The following is a 24,366-nucleotide window of genomic DNA, read 5'->3' on the forward strand; positions in this document are numbered from 1 at the left end:
CTCGATTACACATGTGTAGTAGTCAACTTAAAATTTCACACCCAGTTTGATTGAATGCATTTCCTCTATATATACGTAAGCATAATGAAAATGCGCAAGAAAACGTGAATATTCACCAAGCAAAATGTTAATTTTTCCTTGCTAAGAACAGTGAGTCACCCGAATAAAGTTTCTTGTGTAGCCGCAGTGTAGGAAAAAAACTACTGTTGCAACGACATGTTACGATGAGTCATTTTGCAATAACAGCATGTTCAGGGCGTTCTGGTTTCATAAATGTCGCATGTACTATGTTCAACCGAACACTGAGAAGTGATTCCAGTCTACGTACGCCATCGCCACCACTTGCAGTGTTTCTCCCAAAACCCTCACGATCTTCACGCTTAATGGAAAGTCCAGGTGGGTTCTGTTGAGTTGCATGTATGTATACGAATGAGCTTAGAGTAATGCTGACTAACTTATCTTCATACACCATAGTCACAGCACGCGAACGATCAGCGTTACCACCTCACGAAGATGTTTAGTAATTCAGCGGCTTTATTTTTGTGGCCAAATGTGAATACTGTAGTACTTGACAGTCGCGTTGTTACGGTGGCTGTCAATAAGATGGTTCTGAACGCAATTGTTTAAGCTGGACCGTTTAGTTACAAATCACTATGGTAAGCAGCGGGAGTAAAACATCTAGGTTCGCAATATTTGTTTCATTATTTGCATTTATTTCGCTTCACATGTGACGTTCTGCATAAGTAAACGTTAAGTGCTGATAATATTAATCTTAATGGTTTTGGCGTACTTCATTCGCTGAAAAATGTGGCAGGAAGATTTTTTCCTGCCAACAATCGTATGCTACAACATATTTTACAAAGTGCTGTTTATGGTAGTTTTAGTGTTTTGGTTACTATTTAGTCATGTTTCACCCTACCAAAACAGGTTGAATGTTCATGAGCGCTTAGGCCTTATACCGACCGAACTCTTCGGAACCGTCAACTTAGCGCATGAGACTACGGAAGACCTATGTACACAGTTTTTCCTCCAGTCGCCAGGCGACCCGTCACTTGGTATGCTAATACTAATTGTGGAGGTGACAATAGCGGTAGTGGGAGTGATGTACAAAATAGTGATGTTACCTGGTTTATCTTCGAAACAGGTCGTGCCCGTTCACAAATTCCTCAGCTAGGTAGGTGACAGACATCAGTGTCCCTCGACTCGCGCCATAGCCCAGCACGACAAGTGGTACTTCTTGCGGTAACATGTTAAAAAATCTGAGGTCGTTCTTGAAGATTTATTTGCCAGACAGGGCATCAGCCGAGCATATAAAAATCTATATTAAGAGGTATTAGGCGAGAATCCAATAATTATGGTATACCGTTATACGGAAGTAAAGGGTCTACGATAAACAGTGCAGACAAGGAGAGGGCAGGTAATTTTGAAATGTGGTGCTATAGCAAAATTCTAACGGAAGAGCCGTTTCTCATCGGCGTGTGAGTAAACGAATTCGGACCTAATGGTGTGACTCCATTTACTGGGTTCTATTCTTTGAAGTTTTTTAATTTTATATGTACCTACTTAGGTTTTTTACATTTGTAGTTTCTATACAATGGTAGTCCTTTGTGATTCCCATTTTTAAACTAAATATTGTTTCTAGTGGAAAATTGATAGATTCGCATAGATACAATAAAAAACAGGCCCTTTTGACAATAGTACTACGTTAGATGAGCAAACAGGAGAAATCAACAATGACAATGAGGAAATCATCGCGGCTTGAAATGACAAAGAAAAGTAAATGCTTGGAAAAATGTTCCAAAGTTTTAATCGACGGTGCTGTTTCGCTCAGTACAGGGAGAAAAAACGCAACACCAAACTTGCTAGTCTTCGGCTCATCCGGTTCTCTGTGTGTCTTGTTTGTTTGAGACTCCAGGCAGATCGCATTTTCGCCAGCTATGCCTGTGCGCGGAATGCGCCTACTAGCTGTCTGGGCCTTGGACTTGAGCCGCCAGCCCGCTGTCGGCAGCATCACGTCACGTCACTCATACGCAGTTCTCTCTGGTCTGGCACACAAAGCGCTACCGCCATTGCCAACTGAGACCGGGAGGTCGCAAAAACCGTTTCTCCTTGCTGCGCCAACAACGGCCCAGTCACCTAGAACTGACCCCAAACATCTGCATGTTGCATCAGTGGACACGAACCGCAGGTAACACACTTCTTGTGCTGTACTGAGCCGCGAAGAGGTTCATTTCCGACGAGACCAAACACGGAACACATCCTTCGTTTTGCCGTAGACACGAAAACTGATGATTTGTGTCTGTCCACAACATTCCAAAGCTATATCCGAAACTTCAACTGCTGAAATGGTTCAAATGGCTCTGAGCACTATGGGACTTAACATCTGAGGTCACCAGTCCCCTAGAACTTAGAACTACTTAAACCTAACTAACCTAAGCACATCACACACATTCATGCCCGAGGCAGGATTCGAACCTGAGACTGTAGCGGTCGCGCGGTTCCATAAGTCTATAGTAACTTGGCGGCGTAATAAATAGCAGCTACTTAAGTCAAAGCAGTCAAAAGATACGGTTATTTATGTAACATTTGATACTCGCAAACTTACTCATCAAAATCTACAGATGTACTTCCCGTCGGTCGAGAATCATAAAATCTGGCAAGAATAAAGGTTTCACAGCATACGTAAAGAAAAAACCTAAATTGTGAAACTAATATCACAAGAAAAGACTCATTTGTTATCAGTCTTCAAACTTGTAATTAAAAATTCTAGAAAATATCTGAACACTTGGAGCGACTTCTTAGCAATATCAATGTCGAGACAGCAAAAATACTCTAAACCTAGTCCCGGCATGCATGAAGTAACACACACAAGCCTCAGAGCGCGAGTCCTACTCGCTCCTCGTAATTTTATTATGCATGGAGAAAGATGAACGTTTCTTGAGTTACTGTAACGCGGGCTCGTGAAACGTCAAGAGTGAGGTAGTTTGACGAGCAACGCGTCTTGAATTGCAGAGTGCAGGGGATTTAGGTGATTGTCAAGCGTTTACTAAAACGTGTGACGGGCCTAACAGCTTTTAATCGTCACTGGCTTTTAATGCTGCTTTGCGAAAATACCAGATCGACGAACAATACACCAAAACTGATTAGTTCGTACGTGCCACAGTACGAAGTTATGGTATTTGTAAGTTCTCTGACGCCGGACACTAATTTCGCTTCTACTCCTAACACATACCTAATACAAACACTATAGCGAGTTTCGTTTAAAAGCACATCACTCGCATTCCTGTTCCGATGTTCTATAAGCAGGTTTTTGTAAATACATCAGGTTCGTGCGTAAGTTCGTAGCGTTTCTGTTTTGCATGTTGGTATTCCGGTTGCTATGGATTTAATTATCGATTGTTATTTATTTGAAGTTCACTGTTGCTATTTGAGTTTACATATTGTCATTTGGAGACAGTGCCAAGTGGAGAAGTCGGAACATTTCCGACATACTCTTCTGTTTAGAGTTCAATAGAGAGAGATGACAGCAGCGGAGGCAACCAGAAACGTTTGCGCCGCGTATGTGGATAATGCCTTTGGATAGAGACAAGAAAATGGTTGAGACAAGAAAATGGTTTTCTCGTATTAAGGAGGATCATTTTGTCATTAGCGACTTCAGGAAGAACTTTGGGGTTTGATTATCGTTTAAACGCATTAATCCAGAACGATCCACGTTAGTGTACTCGAGAAGTGGCAAATGTAATGAACTGTGATCATTCCCCATCGTGACATTTGCATGTAATGGGGAAGGGTTCAAAAATTGTATTAGCACACCATGCTCCAAGCCAAAAATCAGCGGGTGTCATATGTGCATATCTGCTTGCTCTTCAACAACACAGACCATTCCCGTCTCGTTATTGGTGACTAGAAATGATCTCTCTCTGCTAACATAAAAGAAATGGATGATTGAGCCCAAACAAGCAGCAACTCTCCGCACAAAGATCTGCGTGCATCCACAAAAGGCGTTATGCATCTCGTGGAACAGAGACGGAAGAGTACTAGGAATTGCTTCTTCGATGATTGGTTTGTGGAGCGCTCAACGCAATTCCCCATCTTTTCACTGTCCAGTCTCGCCATTTCCCCGAATGATGAAATGATAACACAAACAGCCAGTCCCTGCTTCTTCGAGGTGTAACCATAACTTCTTAACAAGTGAGATGTCTTAGAGACGCAATCCAAGAACTATTAGGACGACAGCGCAAAGTGATTCTACTCCGCGATAACGCCCGCCCGCATTCTCCTAGACTGACAAACACTATACAGGTGTTTGTTGGGGAGTCACTCCTCACCCACCTTATTCACCTGACCTTGTGCCCTCAGATTTTCACCCTTTTCCGCGCGCTATCGAGCAACCTTCAAGGAACTTCCTTTCCGGATGAAAATGCTCTCTGAACATGCTCGAGTTCGTCCCAATCATCACGTGATTTCTGCAGCCGTCGAGTCGAAAAGCTGCCCATCGTTGGTATACTGTTGTAAATAGTAATGGAGAATATTTTATTGATGACTGAACTCGCTTATGTGTATCTGTTGTGTTTATTTAACTTGTGGAAAAACGCCGCCAGAACTTCTGCACCGACCCAGTAATAATGTAATACGGATAAGAATGAATGTCATCGAACCTCGTAATTCGAGAAGTAACCTACCCTGTTCAAGGGCACGTCCTTTACTGGGCCAATGCAGTCAATTTTGTAAAAACAGGTTCAATTACCTGTTGTTGCAGTACGACTTCATTCTCTCGGATCTCAACTTTCTCCGTATCAAATCGCCCCAATGTTTGTTGATCTTGGTCTGTTATCTGGTTTACCTCCCAGTTTGCCATTTTTAAAATATTTTATTGTAATTTTAGTCCTCTCGCATGTTTCTTGGTTCCCATTATGCAACTAATGTTGGTCTTACTGTTGCATAATTTCGCTACTAGCCCTCTGATATTTCATCGCAACGATGTTGGAAGGAGGATATGAGTTTTCCTAATTCCACCCATCCGTTTTGCTGTAAACTCCTAACGAGTTAGTCTAAAGCGTGCATATTACTGGTAGTGTTTGTTTATAAACGTACTGATTCTTTTTTCCATCCTGTTTGTTTATTTTTGCAGCGTTCAATTTTGAAAATTGTTTCACTTGCATATATATCTGGTAGTGTGGTTAGTAATGTTTCAGTTTTGTGGCTACTGAGAGGGCTTTTCTTTGTATGAACTTTTGTTATGTCAGAAGGGCATCTTACAGCAGTACACCTACCATTTTATGTACCAGTACCTTTTTGCTGAACAACGTCTTACTCGTTACCTCTTGCATGTGAGTATGATTCTAACAGCTCTGATATCCGGCATTAATTGGGGAAACTTTTAATAAGTGAGATCAGAATAGTTGTGCTGCTAGGTGACCGTTCTCTCCTCCACGATAAGCGTGTGGCGTTTTAAGACGGGACTATTGCGCCTCTAGGCAGGTAATTCGCAAAGACCCGTTTTACATGGGGCGTGCGACTAACAAGGAAGTCGCCTACTGCAGTGCTCCACGCGACAGATTGTCCAGCTACAAAAAAAGTGTCTACACTGTTTATGCCTGTCTAGTTGTCTGCTCGCTCTAGTTACGTGTTCCACTGATCAATCTCACGATAACAGTTATGATGTGGAACGTGTCGAGAGCACAAGAAATGCACTCATGATTATTTGTTATGGTTAATATTTTTATTACGTACCCCATTCCCTTAAATGGCACAAAATGCATATATTCTACATCTACATCCATACTCCGCAAGCCACCTGACGGTGTGTGGCGGAGGGTACCCTGAGTACCTCTATCTGTTCTCCCTTCTATTCCAGTCTCGTATTGGTCGTGGAAAGAAAGATTGTCGGTATGCCACTATGTGGGCTCTATCTGATTTTATCCTCATGGTCTCTTCGCGAGATATACGTAGGAGGTAGCAATATACTGCTTGACTCCTCGGTGAAGGTATGTTTTCGAAACTTAAACAAAAGCCCGTACCGAGCTACTGAGCGTCTCCCTTGCAGTGTCTTCCACTGGAGTTTATCTGTCATCACCGTAACGCTTTCGCGATTACTAAATGATCTTGTAACGAAGCGCGCTGCTCTCCATTGGATCTTCTCTATCTCTTCTATCAACCTTATCTGGTACGGATTCCACACCGGTGAGCAGTTCTCAATCAGTGGGCGAACAAGTGTATTGTAACCTACTTCCTTTGTTTCGGACTGAATTTCATTAGGATTCTTCAGTCTGGCATCTGCTTTACCGACGATTAATTTTATATGGTCATTCCATTTTAAATCACTCCTAATGCCTACTCCCAGATAATTTATGGAATTAACCGCTTCCAGTTGCTGACCTGCTATATTGTAGCTCAATGATAAAGGATCTTTCTTTCTGTGGATTCACAGCACATTACACTTGTCTACATTGGGATTCATTGCCATTCCCTGCACCATGCATCAGTTCCTTGCAGATCCTCCTGCATTTCAGTACAATTTTCCATTGTTACAACCTCTCGATATACTACAGCATCATCCGAAACAGCCTCAGTGAACTTCCGATGTTATCCACAAGGTCATTTATATATGTTGTGAGTAGCAACGGTCCTACGACACTCCCTGCGGCACACCTGAAATCACTCTCGCTGCGTTCTGTTATCTAGGAACTCTTAAATCCAATCACACAATTGGTCTGATAATCCACATGCTCTTACTTAGTTCATTAAACGACTGTGGGGAACTGTTCCAATATATTCAACTATATATTTATTCCTTTTTAAGAATTCGTCTACTGTATAGGAGTTGTCAAGGAGATATAATTTCAATTTATTTTTAAAACTATTACTGCTGTCTGCCAGACATTTTATTTCATCTGGTAATTTATCGAAAAGTTACAGCAACATATCTTCCCCCTTTCTGTGCCAAAGACAGGTTAACTTGTGAATGAATTTACAAGTGAACAACCTTTTTTAAGACTACTTCCGGATACAAATACATCCAAATCACTGAATTTCGTTCATTTCCATGCACGGCCATCTTATCGTTTAAATTCCAATGGGTGCTTACAGCAGATGCTTCATCCATTAACTATTGGGAGACGAACGAACATTTCGCTGAGCAGGATACAATACACAAGGAGCTTCGCGCTGTTTGTCAGTTGTGCTTACCGCTCGGTCACCAGCGCACTAACGAAGTTCCTTCATACGCGTGAAAATAGGATTCTCCCTGTTCCTTCCAAAAGCGATGCAGGTGTCCCCGACTAAATGGTAAAGGCCGGCGGAACCGGTGCGTCACGGGTAATCTCGCAAGCTCACACGTCCCGTGTAGAACGGGCATAAGTCAAAGGCCGTGAGGACTGGGCGGCGCAGCAGGAGGCACATTCCACAGGCACAGCACAGGCGCCGCGCCGGTGACGCAAACCGGCGGCCACCGCTTCCGGCTGGCAGGCAAACCAGCCGCGCAGATCGGCAGCCTTGCTGAGCCGAGGCACCCACCTAGCGCAGGTAAACAAGCGCAGCGCGCCCAACTTGTTGCTGCACCTTGAACTCAACATATCGGCTGCGTTCGTGCACAGCGTGAACTAAAATAACTGCACCCAGTCTAGTCGAGTCTGCAGACAGAGTGAAAAAATAGCATGGCCACCGCCTCTGCCAAAGTCAAATGAGTGGCTGCCTTGCGTAACGAAACAGTCCTTCCAAACCCACGCTTGTAGTTTTAAGCTGCTTTTACACGATCGACTTTTCTTGTCCCTGCTGACTATACTAGTGCGTCTACTGCAGCGCCCTTGGTATTTTATTCCAGTACCGGCTCTCTTATGTTTTGAGTCATTTTCGTTTACACGTCGGCGCCAAAATTGCCGGTTTTGTGACAGCTGTCTGCTGTGCAGTTTGGCATCTGAATGGTGAAAGTGAGGTTGAGGGTCGATTCTTTTCGAAAAATCGAAATATAGTAACAAAATTTACATTAACGACTAAAGTAGAATTCATAGTGGAAGTTCTCAAAGATCGTGTGGTAAATTGTTTCATGCTCCTGAGAGTAGAAAGAACAGGAAAAGAGTTATCCAAATATATCAGACAATATGTAGCACGCAGTAAATAGCGCCTTTTTGCTGTATCTTTTGTATTTTGATTTTCTTGTAAGTTGCCAAGTAACAACGAAATTTGTTTTTCTCGTCCAATAATATTTATTTTCACTGTTGACAATTTTCATTAAGGAGATTTATTCACGCTCTTATTTATGTGAAGTGCGGTTTCTTTCTCTGTAAAACGTGAATACTTCTTGCTTTCAGATATTTCGTCTCTTGTAGACTAGGACACTAGTAGGGAAAAAAATACCAGGATCTTGTGTAATTTTCCGATTGCCATAAAAACAAAGCAATCTACGATTAAGCACTAGATCAGTTTCTGTAATATCTGACTTCGATCAGAATTGGTTATAATTTCCGATGTTGGCAGACGCTGCCAACTCCTTGCCTGCGCACGCGCAGTGTGCAGCATACTCAGAAATTTAGAACTCCACACTCCGCGTAATCCCAGATCATTGAAATCAGAGACGCTCAGGACGTGGTTGGTTGCTGATTTACACCCAAAAACAAAAGGCGCAAGCATTCGACTGGTCAATTTTCACCAGAAGGCCTCTTGTGCAAAACGGGCCTTACAGCATCTGTCGATAACAAACACCAACAATAAGGGCAGCTGTACAAGACCAGCGTTTTTAAGAAAAGACTTTCTGAAGCAAACACTAAAGACCTTAGATAACCTAAACATTTAAGTGTTTTCTCCACCTGATCAAATGAAAGATCTAGGCTACAACCCAGGTCAAACTTTCAAAAGAAACGCTACTCATTTGGAGGAATTAGCCCCTAAACTCGCCACTGCATAAACAAATTTAAAAATTGTTTGCCCTACAGAAACTTCGGCCGCGCAACTGATATTCCTTCCGTGCAACTACTACAAAAAATAGAGAACTGAACGTCTTCTGTGAAATGATGCCCATCACGACTACGTGTAACCAAAGAGTCAATTTATATTATTTTTCGGTGGGCAACCAATTTCAGAGATAAACTCATCTCTAGAACTTTTGTGATTTGGTACCATGTGTACTGCAGTAGCCTAATACAGAATTGAAACATGGAACAAACATTTCAGACGGAGAACAGAGGCTTTTGATATGTGGTGCTATAGAATATTGCTGAAGATCAGATGGGTAGATCCGGTAACTAATGATGTACTAAATGAATAGGTAACAGAGCGAGAGAGAGCGTGCGCGCGCGCCCGTTGACGATTGCTTGGTGCTCAGTGTGTGTTCTATCAACTCACGACTTGATAGCTGGCGTCATTTCAGTTCTTCCAGTATGAAACTTTTATAATGCGACAGTAGCCAACTTTACATAATTACTACGAAGCCTGTCAAACATTGTGCATATCCTTGTGCGCGCGTGTAGAGGGTGGAGAGGACCGCCGCCCTTGCTCCAGCTGGACTAGCATGGAAAGCTGGCTGGTTGGATGATTTGGGGAAGAAGACCACACGACGAGGTTATCTGTCCCGTCGGATTAGGGAACGACGAGGAAGTAAAACGGCCGTGTCCTTTCAAAGGGATCATCCCGGTATTTGCGATTTCGGGAAATCACGGAAAACCTAAATCAGGATGGTCAGACGCGGGTTTGAACCGTCGTCGTCATGAGTGCGAGTCCAATGTGCTGACCACTGCTCCACCTCGCTCGGTGCGTGGAGAGCTGCATCGAACCATTCTTCAGATCGAACACAACTAGTATTACAGTATTTGAAAATATTTTGGTCGCTGAATATTTGCGTTCTGCATCAGTGAAAAGTATCCGCATTCGCACTTACTCTTCTGCATGTGGGGGGGGGGGAGATGGAGGGGGGGGGGCGAGGGATGGAGCGGGGTAGAATCTTCTGAAATCCTATGTACGCGTGCCTTCGCTTAAACTTAAATGTCAGTTGGTATACACCGTACTCAAAGAGTGTCTTTTATAGAGTACCCAACAAGCTCAGAGGGTAGCAGCTATGCATTCTCCGAAATAAATGTCAGTTTTTTGGGCAGACAGTCTCAGCAGACCAACGGTCGTGACTGCTTTCATACCACGAAGCAGTCTAATTCCAAGCGGGAAGTCTGTGAGACTGCGCGGACTTCCAAAGACTACCCTCGGTAAGGGATTTGCTAGCGAACGAAGCCTTTCGTCCTTCGGAAGGTTGCAGCCCGGCAGAGCTGGCAACAGCCGCTAATTAATCTCCTCGGCCTTCCACACGTACGTCACAGGCTTTGACCGCCCGATGTAGCTTTCAGACATTGCGCTTATTTCTTAATCCGCTAGCGGAAGAAAAAGATTAGATTTCCGCCGACTGTCAGCAGCTGGTGAGGAGAGGATTCGGCTATGCTTGTTCCACGGACAATCAACATTTGCCTAAAATCCCAAACCTATGAGAACACGAACTCAATCAACCAGAGCGCCACCTCGCTCGACTGTGACAGGAAGCAAGCTCAAAGAGCTTTATAACAGAATTCTACCAAGTGCTGCACCATCTCTTCCGTTTTGATTATGAATGATAAGTACTCATATGTACAATTCTACAGAACTATTCTATGCATCCTTACTTTCAGAAGTCCCCTTCCGGAAGCAGGAAGAGGAAAAAACCGGTCTCTACACTTTCATGCGGGCCATAAACAATATATAACGACCCTTACGGGAGCAAAGCAGCCTGTAAGCCTTTTCATGACTGCGAACCGGTTTTCGAAATTTGTAGTTTCTAAATACAACCGATCTCTTAGTGTTTCTCAAGCGAGACTTTAGTGTGTCTCCAGTGTACTGACTGCGTAATAACTATAATTCTTGCTGGTTTGAATGCAGCATATAGAACAAAACATTTTCGGCAACAGCACGATTATTTCCAAGCATTATGTAATAAGCTTATCACTCCCTATACCTTAAATTTTTAATGTAGCTGCATGCTCTCTTTAACATCAATGAACAATATAGCTTCTTAATGTAAATAGTAACTATAGCCAAGGCACGCTAGAAAAAAGCCGCTGAATGACAATTATCGTTAACTGTATTATTATCCACAGCTGCTTTTAGTGGCCATATAAACAATGAATGTGACACTTGTGCCCGACGTAACACAGGGAGCGGATTCAGAAATTCTGAGGCTTTGCACTTCCTTCGAGATGATTGGGATCGAGATATTTCGCATCCATCCGGTAGCGCTATCAGTTCTTACGCATATTGTCAAACTGATACCTTTCCGCACACGTCAGAGATTAAGCGATGACGCCGGCATCCCCTGTGGGCACGTACACGACTAAGATTTGGCGCAAGCTATGCGATCCAGGAAAACAAGCGCTGCACAAACTACGCCAATGAGTGGTACGTGACACCTTACTGATCGGGCACAGACGTCTACGCTTCTCGCACAAAACAGCCCTGACATTCCAGCAGCGTGGTTGCGCAAGTATACCTGACACACATCGACTCCGGTTCTGCGAAAGCAACTTTCCACGCAATGATCCATGATCTGCTGCAACTTCCAACATTTTAGGGCTCTTCTGTCCCATCAATATTTTTCGCCAATTACAACATCTGTAAATGGAAGTATACAGAAATCACTATGTTCCACTTGTTGACGCACAATGTCTGACAGGCGTTGTTATGCACGACTGGGTTACTATCACGTTCAACAAGTGTCACACTTGAAGGACTGGAATGTCGCCCGTTCTTAACTGCTAACTACCTCGCAATAAATACAGTCACTGTATTTACCAAGCACGACGCTGATAGGTCCCACGCTGACCGAGCAAGCAGCCTCCCATGCGCTGAGGTAGCAGAAGACGACGATGAGACCGAAGCGGTCCTGTGCTGTTTACGATTCCTCCGGAGTGACGCGAACCAACCCGCCGACACTGGCCCCGGGGGCTGAGCTCTACTCGATCCGGTAGTCAGCACCATGATTCCAAGTCACTTAATCATCAGCCACCAAAACACAACAGCACCACCACACTCTGTACACAGCCGGCCGAGCGCTCCGCCGGCTTCACGCGTACTTCCCCTGCTATCCAACAGGCCCTGTGGCACAGCAAAATCAGCGCCCCTAGCGGCCACACGGCGCACCTCGTCGCGCGCAGCGCCTGCCTCTTGCGGAGTGTTCACGAAGCTACTGCTGTCTCCTCGCATTGGTATCGAAATCACGTTCTACTTGCTCATCAGTGAAATCACCTTTACTCGTAAGCAGGCACACAAGTAACGCACAAGAATGCTTTAACGGCTACATGTCACGCAGAGATAATGTATGCATCATAAGTTTGGCAAAGGCATAACGCATTTTTAAGACGATTATTACACAGCATATGAAATCAGTGAGTGTCGCTATTGTCTTTATACATCTGCCTCCATTTCCCGACGATAACGTCATTTGGGAGACAATGGTGAAAGAAAACTGAACTGACAGAACATGTTTGGGTTCTACGGTATCAAGAAAGCATCGCACATCAAGATACTTGCCGTCTGTGCGAAGGACTTTTCCTTTAATGAGTTAGTACAGGATTCGACAAGTCAAATTCACGTTGATTTAGGAACGATTCTTGGTTGTAAGCCTTGTTTATACTAAGAACATTAAATTATTTCGTTGTTTGAACTTCATTTACATCTGCAAATCACTCGATATTTTGCTTCAGAGGCCGTGAGAATGTACAGTTTTTGTCTGATTTAAAACAATGCCTCCGAACATACTGTGTAATCTAATCAGTCTGTTGGACGACGAATGTCTTCGATTCTTTGCTACTGCAGGGAGACGGTCAATGGGAATCACGAACTGTCGTCCATTACTGTACTAGAACTCATTTTTTGGCACTGGCTGATATGGATTTGCAAGTGACAGCTAATAATCGATAACGACGAAAATTAGAGACACAAAAAATAAGAGGTAATGTCAATTTACTCCGATGCTCTACTTCGACACCTACCTGAGTAATACAGGACGTGAATTTGGAACATGCCCTACGTACAATAACTTATAATACTTTCAGGTCAACGTTTAAAGGAACCTTCCTTCTGCAACTGTGCACTGTCAGTGCAGCCTCAGTAGGTCTGGCTTGAAAATAGTCTAGTAGGGTTTGAAACTAGTCGCCAAATATAAGTACGGCAATTGTCGATAGAATCTTTAACAAATGCTTTAAGAAATTTAATAAAGTTGCTGGTTCCCTGTCAACAAAATGTCGAAACTGAAGAAAAAGTAAACTGTTCTGCAAAAGATTGCTGACAAAAAAAAACATACTTACATATGGAACCAAATGATTACTATATCAGGCAATAGGTCTGAATCCAAAAATAGTGTTTCATGTTTTAATAAGTAGTACTAGTTAACTGTGGAGATTTAAAGAAGAAAGAGGTATTTTCTTAACGCTTCCATATGTAGAGAGACGGTTAGTCGTTAGTTTATCTAATTTATTACACACAGCATAAAGAACAAATATTTTGCAACAGAGATTGTACACCGTTAAGTTCTGCTGAAGCGACAAGCACGTTTAGAGAACAGAAAAATGTTACCCATATGCGCTTTAACTACCTCCTGAATGTTCTAAGTATTAACGTTATCTCCTGGCCTTAGATTTGTAGATTAGAATTCCAGATAACGTAATAATAATAGGACTAAGAGCAGTTGAACGGAATGGACAGTGTCTTGAAAGGAGGATCTAAGATGAACATCAACAAAAGCAAAACGAGGATAATGGAATGTAGTCAAATTAAATCGGGTGATGCTGAGGGGATTAGATTAGGAAATGAGACACTTAAAGTAGTAAAGGAGTTTTGCTATTTAGGGAGTAAAATAACTGATGATGGTCGAAGTAGAGAGGATATAAAATGTAGACTGGCAATGGCAAGGAAATCGTTTCTGAAGAAGAGAAATTTGTTAACATCGAGTATAGATTTAAGTGTCAGAAAGTCGTTTCTGAAAGTATTTGTATGGAGTGTAGCCATGTATGGAAGTGAAACATGGACGATAACCAGTTTGGACAAGAAGAGAATAGAAGCTTTCGAAATGTGGTGCTACAGAAGAATGCTGAAGATAAGGTGGGTAGATCACGTAACTAATGAGGAGGTATTGAATAGGATTGGGGAGAAGAGAAGTTTGTGGCACAACTTGACTAGAAGAAGGGATCGGTTGGTAGGACATGTTTTGAGGCATCAAGGGATCACAAATTTAGCATTGGAGGGCAGCGTGGAGGGTAAAAATCGTAGAGGGAGACCAAGAGATGAATACACTAAGCAGATTCAGAAGGATGTAGGTTGCAGTAGGTACTGGGAGATGAAGAAGCTTGCACAGGATAGAGTAGCATGGAGAGCTGCATCAAACCAGTCTCAGGACTGAAGACCACAACAACAACAAACAATAGGACTAAATCAAGAAGGGCAGTTCAACTGAGATATTTCACGCTTCCGTTGACTATCTGTGCAGATAAGTATTTACGTCAAAACGTCTTCAGGTTCTGCTATATTGATGAAGCATTCACGCAATTGAGTACCTAAATCGTTCGCTACACTACCGCGCTTATTTAATACTGAAAAGGGGGAATATTAATATATACCGTGTTCCGTTATGGCTGATGACGAAGGAGGGAGAATGGTTCCACTCGGAGCGCTAGCAGTAGTTCCGTATTTTATTTCTTTAAATATACTACATCACGCAAACCTTAAGCAGAAATTCCCAAAGTACTTCGTTACGAAAAGCATCCATCTTATATCACAAATAATTGCTACTATATTTGGCGACATGACGACTGTAACAGTTTTAAACGCACCTAGGTATTTAAATTCAATACAAGCATGCTGATGGCGAAATATTTTACTGAGAGCTGGCGATCTCTGAGACAGTAGTATAAGGAATCGAATATGGTCTGCCTGGTAGATAGACCAGAAAAGCATTAGCATGGCACAAAGGCTCTCAGAGATGGAATAGTTCCTCTCGCAAAGAGGTGCGTCCGATAAAATCGTGTCGACACAGAAGAAAAAGGAAGAAGGGTTAGTATTTAATGTCCCTTCGCAAACGGAGTCATTAGAGACGGAGCACAAGCTCCGATTAAGAAAGGATGGGGAAAGAAATCGGCCGCGTTCTTTGAAAGAAATCATCGCGGCTTTTACTTGGAGTGATTTTAGGGAAATCACGGGAAATCCAGATCAACATGGCCTGACACGGATTTGAACCGTCGTCCTTCCGGATGCGAGTCCAGTGTGCTAACGATTGGGATACTTCGCTCCGTGGTACGACAGAGAGTCACATAACATATGTTTGGCACACTTAATTACTGTAAACGTGACTACAGCACCCTCACTGGGTGGACCACTAGTACCACTGGTCATCTGGTTTCATTTCTTTTTCTTGTTGTCAATGAGCCGAGAGTCAAACGTACGGTAGGTCAGATACAAGTTTCTTCGGTGTATGCGACATTACAATGAAGCCCGAGAGAGAGCCGCCGGCAGTTAACCCTTTTGTAAGCGGATGAGGGAGAACTCGACAAGGCTCAGGAGGACCGCCCGCCTGCACTAGCTGTCAGCGGCGACTGAGGCAACGGGAACAATGCTGCCATTCCAGAGCTGACGCCATCGAACTTAATGACACCGTGCACAGGAAGCGGACTCTGGCGCCATGCTGCACTGTCCTCTCCGTGGTCTCGAAAGAATCCGACTCCAACCAATCCTGGATGATAATCTGTGCTGTAACTGCAACATAGCTGTGCTCATTAAGTATAGCGTTTTACTGGTTGACATTCCCAGCACTCCAGTTACATCACAACTAATTGATCAAAACATTCCGGCAATTATTCTAATGCTCACTGATACATAAATTTAATATTAACGCCACGTAAATAAATCAATCCTTTATATTCGTTCAACTGAATAATATCATTACAAATAGCAAATAAATGATGACATGGTAAAGTTGAAGAATTACCTATCTCCCATACCTCTCTGATTAGTTATCCCTAGATGTAACGTGAAAATCATGTAAATTCGAAGGCTCCCACCAGCTATTTTCTGGAGTTGACACACAAGAAGTACATCGAGACATTGATCAAGATGCTGTTACAGGTAACACCAACAACATGCATGCTCTTCGTATGCAAAATGTACGTTCTGATTTCGTCGTAGATCCTGGGAGATAGTTGGAACGAGGAAGGGAGCACGGTTAGGATTTAACGTTTTGTCCACGTCGTAGTCATTAAACGAACGTACGAAACGGCGGAAGACTTACTGAGAAAAATTTAGTATTTGCTTGAAGTGATTTAGGGGGCTCACAGCAAACCAAAATCAGTACGGTTGACAGGTCTGAACCCCAGTTTCCCCCTAATTCCAGATCAGTATCATAAGTGCTGCGACAGTTACGTCGGTAGTTATGTCCGACATGATATTAGCCAAAAACTATGAAATATTAGGAAATGTCTATTCATGTGGGGAAGGGGGGGATGACTTTTTCCAGCGATTGGTAATTTTGTAAGTGGCAGCTCTGGAGTGGTAGACAAAAATATCAGAAAAACGGTGCCCAAGTACGAGAGGCGTTTGAAAAGTCCGTGCAAAATCCAAGAGATGGCACCACCGGCGCGTATCGAGGTCATGTTTAGTTAGTAGCATCTTTGGAAAGAACGCACACCAAGTTTCAGCCATATTGGTCTATTTCTTCGCGTTTGGCATTCAAAAAGGCGAAGACCATTCCTTCGGCCGGAAAGGTTATGGCGACTGTCTTTTGGGATTCACAAGCGATAATCCTCATCGACTATCTGGAAAAGGGTAAAACTATTACAGGTGCTTATTATTCATCGTTATTGGACCGTTTGAAAACCGAGTTGCAAGAAAAACGCCCGCGATTGGACCGCAAAAAAGTCCTTCTCCATCATGACAATGCACCAGTACACACCTCAGCAGTTGTGGTCGCAAAATTAATGAAAATAGCTTTCCAACTCGTTTCACATCCCCCCCCCCCCCCATTCTCCAGGCTTGGCACCCTCAGACTACTATTTGTTCCCCAATTTGAAAAAATGGCTGGCGGATAAAGATTTTATCCAAACGAGGACGTGATTGCAGCAACTAATAGCTATTTTGCAGACATGGACAATTCTTATTATTCGGAAGAGATCAGCAAATCAGAACAGCGTTGGACGAAGTGTACAAGTCTAAAAGGAGACTATGTCGAAAAATAAAAAAGATTTACCCCAAACACGTAAGTAGTTTTTATTTTTGCACGGACTTTTCAAACGCCCCTCGTATGATGTACTGTCTGGGAGATCTGAAACGCACGCAAGTGGATTGTCTATATCTACAACTATACTCAGCAAACCACTATGAAATGCGTCGCATGTGGTATTTTCCATTGTACCACTTATTAATGATTATTCCCGAAGGAGGAATGATTACAAAATGCCTCTATGCCCACCGTAATTAGTCTGTTATTGTCTTCTCAGACCCTACGGGAGCGGTTTGTACGGGCTTACAGTATTTTGCTGCATTCATCACTAAAAGTTGCTTCTAGAAACTTTCTTAGCAGGCTTTCACAGAATAGTTCTCGTCTATCTTCAATCGTCTGCAAGTTCAGGTTTTCCAGCATTTCCGTAACGCTTTCTGTGAGTCGAACAATCCTGTGACCATTCGTGCTGCCCTTCTTTGCATACGTTCAATATCCCCTGCAAGTCATGGGATACCTCCTATATCGTGCTGGACCTCCTTCTTCCCAGATACTGCAGCACCTTGACGTTGTATGGATTCAACAAGTCGTTGGAAGTTCCCTGCATAAATATTGAGCAATTCTGCCTCCACAGCCGTCCATAATCGCGGAAGTGGTGCTAGTGTAGGGTTTTGTACACGATCTGATCAATGTCCCGTAAATGTTCGATGGGATTCTTCATGTCGAGCGATATGGATGGCCAGATAATTCGCCCGCATTATTCAGAAATTCTCAAACCAGTCGAGAACAACTGTGGCCCGGTGACATGGCACATTATCATCCACAAAAATTCCGTCGTAGTTTGGGAGCATAAAGTCCATGAGTGGCTGGAAATGGTCTCCACGTTGCCGAACATAACCATTTCCAGTCAGTGATCCGTTCATCTGGACCAGAGGACCCAGTCCATTCCACGTAAACACAGCCTACACCATTATGGAGCCGTCACGAGCTTGCACAGTTCCTTGTTAACAGCTTGAGTCGATGGCTTCCTGGGGTTTGCGCCACACTCTAACCCTACCATCAGCTCTTACCGACTGAAATCGGGACTCATCTGACCAGGCCACGGTTTTCCAGTCGTCTAGAGTCCAATCGATATGATCTCGAATCCAGGAGACGCGCTGCAGGCGATATCGTGCTGTTAGCAAAAGCACTCGCGTCGGTTGTTTGCTGCCATAGCCCATTAACGCCACATTTCGCCGCACTGTCCTAACTGATACGTTCGCCGGACGTACCACATTGATTTCTGCGATTATTTAACGCTGTGTTGCTTGTCTGTTAGCACTGACAACTCTAAGTAAACGCCGCTGCTCTCGGGCGTTAAGGGAAGGCGCCCACTGCGTTGTCCGTGGCGAGAGTTAATGCCTGAAATTTGTATTCTCGGCACACTCTTGACACTGTGGATCTCGGGATACTGAATTCACTAACGACCCCCGCAATGAAATGTCTAATGCGTCTACCTCCAACTACCACTCCGCGTTCAAAGTCTGTTAATACCCGCCGTACGGCCATAATCACATCGGAAACATTTTCACATGAATCACCTTAATACAAATGACGGCTCCTACCCTTTTATACCTTGTGTACATGATACTACCGCCATATGTGTATGCTGCATATGGCTAACCCATGAGTTTTGTCATCTCAATGTAGTGCCTATTTGGTATGGATCCTCCACACTTACGCAATATTCTGAGATGGATAGCCCGAGTTTTTCGTAAGCAGTATGCTTTATACAGTAATTGCATTTCCAAGAATCGTGCCAATGACCTGTAGTTTATCACGTTTATTAGCGACGACTGAGCCTGTTGTATGAGTTGACTGATTCAAATTGAGCTCATTAATATCGTAGTAATAGGTTACTAAGATTTTTTTCGTTCTGTGAGAGGCAGAGTTTTAAATTTCTGAACAGTTTTAAAGCAAGTTGCCAATCTTTGTGTCCCTTTGGTTGAGATCGGAATGAATAGTTGATCAGCTTCTTCCAGTCAGTATTTCATCATTAGATAACTGGGTCATCTGCAAAAAGTTTGAGATTATTATTAACGTTGTCTGGATGTCGTTAATATAGAACACGAAGAGCAAGGGTCCGAGCACTCCTGAAGTTACTTCTGCGTCTGTTAACGACTCTCTACTGTACTTTCATAGCTCAATACCGTACAACAGAAACCAGTACAGAATTATGCGCGCTCCGAAATAAAAAAATCAAATCGTTTAAAATCGTAATATCCAAAGATGAGTAATTTAGTCAACACGAGCGCGCTATTAACTTTTCCATTACTTGTCGACGTAGTACCTACTTACAGCTGAAAAACAATACTGAAGTTGTAATTAATGTTCTGACTATGCGTTTGCAATGTTAACACAAAGTGAGAAGACACTACTTAAACATGTCATCGGGATGCTTCTTATAATCTATAGCCGCGTTTAATAAACTGTTGGACAGCGTCTATTAAGGATACGAGCGAAGTAATAATCTACTTTCCATTTAGATTCCTCAGACAGGCGCGTCCACGAATAAAGCACGGAGACTTTGAGCGTGGCTGAACGCAGAGGAGCACGGGTGCAACGGATAGTATGATGTTAATAAATTTCGATTTGCGACATGCATTGCAAAACTGTTGCAGTGTGCGTTAGGTAGTTTAACGTCCCGTTAACAACGAAGTTATTAGAGACTGAGTACTAGCTCAGTGGGACAAGGGCAGGGAAGGAAAACTGATGCGACCTTATTTAAGGAATCACCCGGGCATTCGCATAAGGTGATGTACGGAATCTACACAAAACCTAAATCGTAACGATATACGGGGACATGAAGCACTCACGTCCAAGTACTACGCTATTTTATGTTCGGAGTGAAGTAGCAAATAGGCATCTCTTCTTTGTTTTTCTTTTATTTTCGTTAAACTTCTGGTCAACAACGAGATCTTCAAGGGCTTGTGTAAGTCCTTGGTTGTGACACCCGATTGGAACACATTTCACAAACCACTGGAAATCCAAGTGGCTGGGCCGGAATACGAAACGTTTCCTTTGTTCCAATGTCGTATCTACTGTTCTACATCGTCGGTCAAGGTCTTATACTTTAATTTCGTGTAAAGCAGCGAAAATCCGCAAAGAAATAGCAAGGCTATTGAAAACGGTTGCAATTCAACGGTTAAAGTGCGATCGCAATATCCAAAGAGACTTCAGAATAGCCAAAGATGTTATATGATGCGATAGAGCACGTGATAAGATACATATTCACACTGATTCATGATTTGTTACGGTCACAGGTTTGGGCATGGATGTGTGTGATGTCCTTAGGTTAGTTAGGTTTAAGCAGTTCGAAGTCTAGGGGACTGATGACCTCAGATGTTAAGTCCCATAGGGCTCAGAGCCATTTTTGATTCATGATTTAAAAAAAAAAAAATCTTCAAGCGGATACCAAAAGATGTCAAGCGTATTAAATTTCTCCGCGCCGTTCGTACTTCACATCGAAAAATTAGTATTTATATGAGCACAGTTATTTGGACATCTCTGCCAGCCTCTTCCTTACTGGCCCTCTGACACACACAATCAATTTTCAAGCTCCTAAAAGAAATTCCGCTTAATACTATAAAAAGTCACCCGTGGAATAACTTGTGGCCTCTTTTCAGAAACACACTTACCTTATAAGTTTTGACTTATCTATGAATTAGCCACATGAATATTTTCCGTGTCTTTTTATTCCAGTTCTGCATTAATCCGCTTTATAAGGCATGCCATACACTCAAGAAGTACTCAAAGCTTGTTCAAGAACGCTGGAATTAAGTGAAACATTCACACACCTTGCCAGTTAACCGAAGGCATGTGTAGTAGATCAAGGTAAAAACTTTTGCAGCGGTGCTATATACATGTTTTAGTAATGTAGTTCGATATGGTTGTTCATCATCAATACAGCATAATAAGCTTAGATACGTTTCAGTTTTCTTTAAAGGCAAATATTCACTCCATTTGACATAACAGTTTTCAGACCAACCATTACATTAAGCAATATTGTTATCAAAACCGAAGCAGCTTGTGTAACTCCATGTAACACTCTATCCTAGTGATGGATAGCTATAGAAAGTCACGTCTCCAGTAACGTTTCCCAACAAACTACCAAACAAACTGCTTATCTCATAGCACAGTTTCTTCCACAGACCTTTGCATTTGTAATTAAGCAAAGTAGAGCTGGCCATTTTTTTTTTTAAAGTAGAGCAACGTATATCACGTAATGTTACCTCAATAAAGTGGTTCTATCACATTAAGTTAAATGAAAGTGAGTTTGTATGGTTGGTCCTTGCAAAATGGATTGCGATATTGATTCTTGTAGAATACAAAACAGTCTTTGATCGAAATTTCTTTTAAAAACCGTTTTCAATCCAAACGATCATCATCAGATATGTCTGTCATTGTTCAATCCAAACGATCATCATCAGATATGTCTGTCATTGTTAAACTGGTTTAAAGCATAAAGCTTGTAGCCAATATATAGTCACCGTCAAAAGACGTAAAAACATAATAAAATTATGACAACAAACACAACTGACCTGTATTATAAGGTCGCAATCACATTGTCATAGTGCTTTTCTTGCCATTTATTAGTACGTAAACAGTTCCAAATACTGTCGACAGCTCAGCTACAGTTACGTCACACTGCGTAAATTTCTTAAAACATACTTTTATTTTCACACACAATCTCATTTATACTTTTATACACCAACATATAAAAGTGACAGTGTAAGGATGTCATACTGTTTTAACAAATACCACTTTCAAGTGCGTCTCCACACGTTATAATGTCGTATTCCATAAACAAATTCATAGCACAGTTGGGGCGGAGACGAGAACTACAGCGGCCCTGCTGAAATAGTCGTATCTGAACAGCGTGATATGTTTTGGAGAAAACATCGAATATAGCAATCTACGTCGAAATGTAAATTTCTGACCTAAAACCCTGTCTCTCAATCCTAGGCCATGAACCTTTCTCCATTTTGTCTCCGTATTGCTACTTCCAAACCTCGTATGCGCAACTATGTGCTCTTACAGACGTCTGCAGATGGAACGGGTAATAATTAGAACACGGGACAAAATATTAGTCAGCTCCTTAACCCTTTCATTAACAATTATTTTGTCGGGCGAAAGTTATTAATGTATGGCTATTTCAGTTAATTCCGGAGTCTGAAGTAACAATATGAAATATTTCCCGCCGTCTCGTTTTCCACTGTGGAGTAGCGCGAGACCCATAGTGTTATACCTAGATACCTTGGGGTTTCAGAAGACGATTGCGCAAAAACTAAAAAGACGTGCAGAAAAGAGACACCTCACTGGCTAGGGCCTCTCTCCAACCTTTTACTTCACATTACAGTTGCTCAATATGGCAAACGTTTGTGACGTGGCAAACATAAGTGCGCTCGGGCAATTCATTGACACGAACTCCTGGTAGGTGCGACAGCAGGTCGCTTAGCAAATCTGTTCGTTCGGTTGCCTACCTGCAGGCGCAAACTAATTCGATGGGACACTACGGAGCGGATGATTTGTTTACATGTTCTACCTATAGGTGCAATCTGTAATTATAAGAATTCTGCAAACAATTACCCATCGGACACTGTTACATAACAATGACAGGAAACAATTACCCACTGGTTCTCTGGTAACCTATCGTGGGACACATACGTCAAAACTCAAAAGGTTTAAAGATCGCACTGATCACTGTGCAGCGATATTGTGACGCGACGGAATGGCAGAAAGGGGTTCTCGTATTTGGACGTGCCCACCACCAGGCCGTGAACAAAGTTGTCGGATTTGTTGGTTATCAATGCGGATTGTTCAGCGTGTCTATAAGGAATGATTTACCACTTGGAGCCATGAACACAGCGTAACATGTTCATAAAATGAGACTAACCGATGGGTACCAGAGACGAGTGTCACGCCTTGTCAGTGAAAACTGGCTTCAAACACGATGAGAATGTTAACTGTAAATGCGAACATCTTAGGTTAGGTTTTACCGTGACTGTCACTGATATCGAATGAAACAGCAAGTTTACTGTTAGCGTCCCTGATTTATTTATATCCACAACACGTTCAGAAGGTTTAAATCTCCATCATCAGGATTTACATGTGTTAGTGTGACATACGTGTGTCCGCAGCTCGTGGTCGTGCGATAGCGTTCTCGCTTCCCATGCCCGGGTTCGATTCCCGGCGGGGTCAGGGATTTTCTCTGCCTCGTGATGACTGGGTGTTGTGTGATGTCCTTAGGTTAGTTAGGTTTAAGTAGTTCTAAGTTCTAGGGGACTGATGACCATAGATGTAAAGTCCCATAGTGCTCAGAGCCATTGTTCATTTGACATACGTGTGTGTTGTATTACGATTTGGGGGTAACTCGTGGTACTGTCTCCAGTGGTCACAGGCTCCTTTCCCTATCGTAACACATCACATTTAAACTGTCATACTTTGTGAATTTTTTACAAAATATGACAGTTTACATGTGATGTGTTACGATAGAGAAAGGAGCCTATGACCCCTGGAGACATTACCACACGTTACCCACAAATCGTAACACAGCACATATATATATCATACTAACACATGTAAATCCACATGATGATGGTTTAAATTCTTCAAAACGTGTTGTGGATATAAACAAATCAGTGACTGGTAACAATAAACTATAGGAATTACTTCTCTGAATGAATACAGGTCTATCTCAACCAGTTCCCGAGCGAACACACTGAACGGAACGACATGCAATTGACATTGGGTACTTCACAAAAGGCCTTGCTCACACTGCACATGAAGATGCAAGTCTTCAAAGGGCTAAACGACTCATAAATTGAACATTAGTTGACTGGAAGTGTAAATTGTTCGCCGAAGAGTTGCGATTTAACCTCTTTTTCGAGTGAAGCACGGCGTCGACGGAATCGACGGCGCAACGAGGCGTTTAACACGCAGATCGTGGAGGCCATTGTTTAGGGCGGAGGTGCTTCTGTGATGTTTTGGTGTGTTTTTATACCATGATTTGGGCCCGCGCATTCGTTTTGTCGTGAGCATGAGTCAAGATCCTTATTGCAACTTTCCCGGTGATCAAGTGTTGCCCTTTCTTCTATAAATTCGTTTTGAGTATGCGG

General features: G+C 42.7%; 1 protein-coding gene across 4 annotated transcripts in view; it reads right to left on the minus strand.

The window, feature by feature from the left end:
- The window catches only part of LOC126237022 (cytohesin-1), a 208,428-nt gene that overhangs the window by 49,336 nt on the left and 134,726 nt on the right, over positions 1-24,366 (minus strand). For 2 of the 4 annotated variants that reach the window (XM_049946765.1, XM_049946764.1), the window contains exon 1: positions 11,800-12,092. The exons of 1 other annotated variant lie outside the window; for it this stretch is intronic. In XM_049946765.1, the coding sequence (XP_049802722.1) occupies positions 11,800-11,985 (186 nt within the window). In that variant the 5' untranslated portion in view covers positions 11,986-12,092. Of the gene's footprint in view, positions 1-11,799; positions 12,094-24,366 lie in introns of those variants that run through there. One more of the 4 variants, XM_049946762.1, reaches the window with a different exon arrangement.

This window comes from Schistocerca nitens, chromosome 2 (genome assembly GCF_023898315.1).
Source record: "Schistocerca nitens isolate TAMUIC-IGC-003100 chromosome 2, iqSchNite1.1, whole genome shotgun sequence".
Taxonomy (NCBI): Eukaryota; Metazoa; Arthropoda; class Insecta; order Orthoptera; family Acrididae; genus Schistocerca; species Schistocerca nitens.